This window comes from Micromys minutus (assembly GCF_963924665.1).
Source record: "Micromys minutus genome assembly, chromosome: 28".
NCBI classification, from domain to species: domain Eukaryota; kingdom Metazoa; phylum Chordata; class Mammalia; order Rodentia; family Muridae; genus Micromys; species Micromys minutus.
The window spans coordinates 40,596,997-40,605,213 of NC_137963.1; the positions used below are offsets into that span (position 1 = coordinate 40,596,997).

At 38.3% G+C, this 8,217-nt stretch overlaps 1 protein-coding gene across 1 annotated transcript; it reads right to left on the reverse strand.

Moving 5' to 3' along the window:
• Positions 1-7,312: 7,312 nt before the first annotated feature.
• Positions 7,313-7,741, reverse strand: LOC308438601 (large ribosomal subunit protein P1-like). The gene has a single exon (XM_080940071.1). It carries the CDS (start codon positions 7,649-7,651, stop codon positions 7,346-7,348), a length of 306 nt encoding a protein of 101 aa, XP_080796197.1. The 5' UTR covers positions 7,652-7,741; the 3' UTR covers positions 7,313-7,345.
• Positions 7,742-8,217: the final 476 nt, after the last annotated feature.

Genomic DNA, 8,217 nt, shown 5'->3' on the forward strand with positions numbered 1-8,217 from the left:
TGGTTTTCCAATGTAAGCTTGAAGAAGGACAAATTGAGCAACTGAATGTAATAAATTGTCAATCAAAAAAGGAATGTTGAAATAGATGAATGGAAGAATGTATGTACTCATGTATGTATATATGTATTTATGCACACACACACACACACACACACACACACACATATATGTACGTATGCATCAATTTGTGGTTTGGTGTAGGAAGCCGTTGGCGCCAATAGATGGTGCCAGCTTCCCGCCCATTGTTCAGCCTACAAAAACCTTTCCCCTCGTGTTGCTTGGCAACCACATAGTCACAGCCCACTCTTGCGGCACGTGATTGAGCTACAGGAGGATGCACCAATCAGGTAGCAACACAAGTCTCTTAGGCATATACAGCAGTGCAATTTTCTCCCCCACGTGGAGAGGAAGATAGTGGAGAGATTGCGGGAGACCCCACGTGGAGGGATGGCAGAGAGATACCACGTGGAGAGAGACCCAATAGGAGAGATTGCGGGAGGTCCCGCGTGGACAGAGACTGGACAGAGAGATCGCACGTGGGGGACTGCGCGTGAGAGGTCGCCTAAACTGTAGAACCCGGTAGGGAGTCCCCGGCTCAGAGAGAAGTTTCCTGCTCAAGAAGCCCCCTGCTCAAAGTGCTGTACAATAAAGGTTATCCGCAGAAGAATCTGTTTGTTTGTTGCACGCCTGTTCCTAGCGGCGGGAAGCGTGGGCACGTGACAGTTTGGTTTCTTTGGTTGGGACAAAATTCCTGACAAAACCAAGTAAAAATATGAGAGGTTACTTTGGCACATCCAGGTGAAAACATGGTGGCAGGACCTTGAAAAAGCACATCATGCTGAATCCACAGTCAAGAAGGAGAAAGAAATGAATGTCGTCACTAATCTGGCTTTATCTTCCTCTCTTTTTAAATTCAGCCTATGTGCCTACTCCATGCCAGCAATCATGGTTTTCCTTTTTCAGTTAGACTTCTTTGGAAATATCCTCAAATATAGGATCAAGTTGATCATGAATATTAATAATCACAATTTATAAGGAAGAAACAAACAAAGGAGACTGCTTGTTGAACTCTGTTGATACACATTATTTCCTAGACTTTGAAAATAACAAAATATTATTATGTATACTTTTTGTTTTTGTTTTTTTGTTTTTGTTTTGTTTTGTTTTTTCAAGAAAGTATTTCTCCGTATAGCACTGGTTGTCCTGGAACTTGTTCTGTAAACCAGGCTGGGCTCAAACTCATAGATCCACCTTTCAAGTGCTGGAATTAAAGGTATGTACCACTATTGCCTAGTAAAGTGGATTCTTTTTAAAAATATTTGAGTTTTAGTTCTAATTATATACATGTGTGTCTCAGTGTGGAATTGTGCATATGCTTTCAAGTGCCTGTGGAAGACAGAGTTATAGGATGTTCTGTAATTGCACTTACAGGTGGTTATGAACCACCCAGTAATTGGTACTGGAAACTGAATGTCAACCCCCACAAATGCAGTAATCCTTAACCACTGAGCCATCTCTCCAGTTCTGAGTCTTCTTAATTAAAGAAAATTTAAATAAACAAGGGAAAACAGCTGCAGAGGAGAGAAGTTAACAGAAGTTTAGAAGCTGAAACTCTGGAGGCAGTCGGTGATATGACTTCTGGTACGAGAAGCTGCATATTAAGAGCATCTCATTTAGTATACAAGGTTTAATTCCAGTCCTTTTAATATCTGTTATTACATACTGTTTAGGATAATTAAGTAATGCAAGTTAATAGTCAGATAGTCAAACTCATGGTAATATTAGATTCTCATTTAGTTTATCATAATAATATGATTTTAAGGTTATTCAAATAGTAAATAGTTTAAAAAAATCAGTGTTTAACAATTCAGCATGCTATAATTAGATAAATACTCTTTAAAAGTGTCAGAGATCCACAGAGTATGGCATTTAAGGTAATTTCATTATTAAAAGGTCTTGAGACTATGAGACATGTCTGCTTCTGACAGTACCTGTTGTATTTTATAAAAAAGAAAGAATTAGGAATATGTTTGGTAGAGGCACAGTGTAGTGAGGTGGAAGGTGGTTCCTTTGTGGTACCAGCCACATGAAGGATACAGTATGGAGTGCAGTTTATTTAGGACATGGGGAGGAGAGTTGAGGGAGTAGGGACAGAGAAAGGAAGGGGATAGGGTAGAAGTAGAGGCTGGCCATGAACACCTTGAGTAGGGGGAGGGAACAGGAAGAGAAGGAACAGAGAGGGAAAAGGGTGAGGAGGAGGCAAAGAGCCCCTTTTATACTGAGTCAGACATACCTGGCACCAGCCGGGTAACTGTGTTGTGGAGTTTAGAAGGAATGCTAACAGTACCCACATTCCACTTCTAAGAAGGTGATGAATATGACTACCTACATGTGGAGTTACTTTGATTCTGTTAAACTAACCACTGGAAATGCCATTAATTTTATCTTCAGGCAGAATGGTGTCAAATTTTGGGCTAGGATTTGTTTGGCTCTATGTTTGAGCATTTCAACAATAGAGACTGTTATAGTAACAATGCCGTCTCAGATCTCACAGAGACCTCTTTTGCCAGCCAGCAATGTGCCATGAAGTCGCTGCCACCCCCAACTCCAGAGGAAGATGACCTGCCCCCTCCCCCAAGGTAAGCAACTAGCCTTATCCAGCTTGCCTGGTCACAGGTCAGATGAGGGCAGAGGGGCTGAGCAATCCTGGAGGTGCAAGGCTGGTACAGGAACTGAGGGAGCAAGGAATTTGGTGTGGTGCATTGGAGTCCTGCTGACTGGCTACCTTCTCCTGCATTTCTCCAGGCTGGCCCTGGTGAGGGCACAGCATTTCAGATTATGAAGTTGCATATCTTTATTGCTTTCATCTTTAGATTTCTGATATGTCTTCACTTGATGACATTTGTCTGATTGTTGGAGGAAAACTTTAGAATCTATTTCAATAAGAATTGAGGTGAGTCTAGTATCTGAGATGATATTTGTAACCTATCTTTCATTCAGCAGTGAATACGCAACAACCTGTTGGCACAAGGCCATTAAATGCTATGGTGTTCTACAGAAGAGACAATTGCAGTAGGTTGAGGTCTCCTCTGGACCCACCCTTTTAGTTAGCTGTCCATAATTTTTTTCATTTATTAGATTCCACAATCCCTGTAACCACATATTTCTTCATTTTTCATTTGTTTGAGTATTCTTTCAACAACTCCTTTTCAAAACGCTAGCAGGATTTGTTAGAACTTGGTTTAAATCCTGTCTGTAGAGAAATAAGTGAGTTCCTCCACAAAATACTGAAACCATCAAGCACAAACTCACAGAAGCATCTGAGTTGATGCTTCCTTCCATCTTTTTGCAATTGAGAACAACCTATTTCTAAAATATCTCCTGTTTTCCTGTCTTAATTGGTTTGAATTCTATTCAACATAATGTATGAATTAATCGTACTTGCTCATTTATGTTACACAAATTGTTTACTATAATAATAAATATTCCATAATTTCATGCCTGGAGATTCCTGTTTTGTTCATGACTCACATTAATTCTTTGTGGGATGCTCAGTTCAGCATTTTTTTTTTCTGTCAATTGAGGTTTATTAGAATGTCTGTCATTTGAAGTGGGTAGAGATTTACTCTCATTCCTCTCCACACCCCCATAGAGCATACCCCCCCACACACACTATTTATCCTTTTTCTAACAACAACAGGGAGGGGAGTTAAGAGGGTAGCAGGGGCAGAGAGAGAAAGCAGAGTAGAAGAGGAGTAGATAAGTAGTGGGCGGGGGGAGATGGAGAGAGGAGGGACAATGGTGCAAGGGAGGAGAACAAGAGCAAGAGACCAAAAGAGAGAGGAGGGAGCAAGCATCCCTTTTTATAGTGGCAGGCAATTGTGGGGTGGAGTTTGGAAGAATCCTAACAGGAACTACCTAAGAGATGCAATATATGATTAACCAGACAAGGAAAAAAGACCTTTATGGGCTAGGTGGTAGTGGAGCATGCCTTTAATCCCAGCACTTGGAAGGACAAGGCAGGCAGAATCTCTGTGAGTTTAAGAACAGTATGTTCCACAGATAGATTACCAGGATAGCCAAGGCTATATAAAGATTTCCTATCTTAAAAACCAAACTAAAACAAACAGAAAAGACTTATCTTACTAGGCTCTGAGTATGTGTGATACTCTTAACAAAAACTGAACATAATATCACTAACAATTACATAATTGTCTTCATCTGTAGGCAGTAATTGAATACATTGAAAACATAGCTGAAGAGAATTGAACAATTTAGGAAACTTGAACAGGTTTCAGGAATAATACAGTTATTTCAAATTGGAAAACAGGACCATCAACGCAAGAGCTTATTCAAGTTGGTATTCAAAATAAAATTCTCAAGCAAACTGGACAGGTTAAGGACACCACAAGAAGACCTATGTTGTGGAATTTAATCCCAATCTGGGGCTTGTATCCTTCCTTTGATCATTCAGTTTCTGGATCAAAAACACAACTTTTATTATTTACAATACACCTTAATCAGCACTAGAGCTGTGCAGATATGCTATTAGAATCTATTTTCATATCAATAACTCCAAGTTATTAAAATGTTTCATGTAGGTTGCTCTAACTCCAATCGGCCATCCCTCAGAGCAATGCTTTCCTGACTCCTAGCCAATGGTGTCTTTCTCTGCTATCCACCTTCTTCTCTCTCCCCTTTAGGTCTCTTCTGACCCCAAGCCCAGAACACCAGTACCTGCCTATGTTAATTCTTCCCAGCTAGAGGCTGTAGGAGTCTTTTTCACCAGTCAGAAATAACTTGGGGGCAAGTTCACATAGCTTCATTTGGGTCTACTTGAGGACTCATGTCTCTTGGGCAACTAGGGGTTTGAACTTAGCATTACAATACATAGCAACAGGCCAAACCTCAAAAGTCTCAAGTAACTTGGACCCCTGGGGGCTCAAAGAGACTTGGTCAGCAACCAGGGAGCTTGCAGGGGCTCCAGAGCAGTGGCTCACTCTGTCTTTGTTTTCTGCCATTGAACGCCATTTCTTCTACCCAGATTTTCTGGTTTGGCCCCAGTGGGAGAGAATGTGCCTAGTCCTGCTGGGACTAGATGTCTCCAGGTGGGTTCTATCCAAGGGGGGCTCTCCTTGTCCTGAGAAGAAAGAAAGAGGTCAATTAGGAGAGGGACTTTTATGGATGGGACTTTTATGGAAGAGACTAGGGGGTGTGTGGTTTTGATTTAAAGTAAACAAAAAAATAATCAATTATTGAAGAAAAAACAAAATTCTCAAAATTGTGAAGAATTCTGATCCTTGGTTGATTTACAAGAACAAATAAATACAGAATCTTGTAGACATAGGCATAATTAAGCTCAAATCAAGAAATTTTTGATATAAATCCATGTAGTTAATGTAAAAGACTAAAGCATTCTCACTAGCGCATCCAAGCATCTTATGTCCATTTAGATACAACATTACAATAGTAAATTCCTTCAATACAATATTTAAAAAATGAACCGAGTGCATTATTTTTAAGAAAAACCAACATAGTCTACCTCAAATTCCAAATTGTTAAGGATATTAAAATGCACCTTACATCATTCAATAAAAATAACATAACACTTTTAAATGACTATTTACAGAACCTCATTTTGTTTTCAGATATTGGCTAAATTCACTGTGGTTTCCTCCTTAAAACAATGGACATAATTGATCAGTTCTCCATAGGACAGAACTGTTGATATCACATCACATCCCAGAGGAAAGGATTCAAACTTTCCTAAGCATATTTTACAAAAATTCCATCTATGCATCTCACAGTCATAAAAAGTTATGAGATTCTAATTGTTTCTTAAAGTACCTGTCAATTATCTTCGGTACATAATCTGTAAAAGAGTAATTTTAAGTTTTTATAGCTGACCTGATGACACTTAGAAATTTTAATATTTTATGCAATACTTGTGTATTTGAGTATTAAACATGTAGAAATTTAAATCTCTGTGAAGCTTCATGTTTTTCTTACTAGGTTTCTTCTGTTTGAATAAAACATCATGACCAAAACCGACTTAGGTATTAAAAGCTTTGTTTTACATGAAAGTTGCAGTTCAGCATGAAGAGAAATTAAGGCAGAAACACAAAAGTATATGCAAACTTATCACATATACACATATAAAAGGAAGTCATAAGACTTGTGGAATACCATCAAATACAAACTTTTAATTACTGGCATAGATAAAAGAGACAGCAAGTCAATGGCATGGATATCTTTAGCATGCTCATAGATGAAAACTCCCCACACTAAGGAAAGGCACATCTATGTACAACAACCCCCTCTTCCACAGAACACCAAATAGACAAGACAAGAAAGGAAAATCCTCTGAGTATAAATACTATATATATATCTATATCTATATCTATATATATATATATGTATGTGTGTGTATGTATATATGTGTATATATGTATGCATGTATATATATATGTATATATGTATATGTATGTATGTGTATATATATATATATATATATATATACCTCAAAGAATGTATATTGAAAGCTGTAAGAGAAGACTAACAGCTAATTATTTAGAAAACTCGGAAATCCCCCAGAGGTTGTAGCAATGCATATAAGTTTTAAAGTCTATAACAGCAAACTCAGCAAAACAGTGATGATTTAAGGAGAATGGAAAATTCCATGACATAAACAGCCTAAACAAATCATATTCAAAAAACTAAAAATAAGAGAAATATAGGAAACATTATTTCTTCTTAAAGAGAGAATTCAGCATTTCAGAGAGTGTCAGATTGTGGAAGGTCTTAATTTTTAAAAACTAAAATATACTAAGAAGAATATACCAAAAACCAGCAACAGGATTACCATACTTGCACATGAATATCAACAATTTTAAATATCAGTGTTCTCAATTCTCCAGTCAAAGGACAGGTTAAATGAAAGAACCAGGAAGGAATGGGATAGAGAAATAGACCACATAGATGTACATATGTAAATATATAGATATATAGGTAGGTATGCATGCATACATTTTGTATAGACATACATACATACATACATACATACATACATACATACATACATACATACACATTTGATGGATGGTCTCCAAAACTATCCTTTATTTATAGACTCGGCCTTTTTGTAGCTTCTTAGACAAAAGTTTTTTTAATAAAATTACCTCACAGATAGATTGCTACATGAAAGGGAGTTACAGAAGGTTGTCTATAGTAAGTTCAAAGCAATAGTTTTTTCACCAAGCTCATACAAAGCAACAATTTCATAGTTTTTTTTTTTTTTTTTTTTTTAACAGGTTCAGCCCTTTATTGGACATGTTAACAAAGCAGTTTAGTCAAAAAGACCAATGCCCATGTCATCTTCAGACTCCTCGGATTCTTCCTTCTTTGCTTCCACTTTCTTCTCCTCAGCTGGGGCAGCGGCGGATGGAGCAGGACCATCAGCCCCTACATTACAGATGAGGCACCCAATGTTGACATTGGCCAGAGCCTTTGCAAACAAGCCAGGCCAGAAAGTTTCAACATTGACACCAGCCGCTTTAATGAGGGCATTGATCTTATCCTCCGTGACCCTCACCTCGTCGTCGTGCAGGATGAGGGCAGAGTAGATGCAGGCGAGCTCGGAGACGGAAGCCATGTTGCAAAGTGCCAGCAAGGTACTAGTCGCTGGATGAAGTGAGGGCCTCACCCCAACGCGGCCTTAGCTTCCTCGGAAGATCCGAGCACCTTGGCGGCAGCTGAGGAAAGGCGCCCTTAGTTTTTTAAAAGATTTTATTTTATATATGTGAGTACACTGTCAGTGTCTTCAGATACACTGGAAGATCTCTTTACAGATGGTCGCGAGCTACCATAAAGTTGCTGGGAATTGAATTCAGGACCTTGGAAGAGAAAGTACTCTTAACCTCTCCAGCTCCCATATTGTCTTATTTTATTCTAGTGCACACCTGACCTGTAATTGCTTTTTTCATGATTATTAATTTGCTCTAATCCTATTTCTCTTATTAATGCAATATATGAGAGCTCATTATATTCCTTATTAGGCAACCTTTACTTACTATTTTATAAGGAGGGGATACATTCTATTCTTGATTCTAACTTTATTATATCATTCTGAAGAAACAATTAAAACCATCTCATAAAACATTCTTCCTAAAAATGTCTGAACCAAATCAGGAATTCTATAGTCATTAATTCATCCAAATA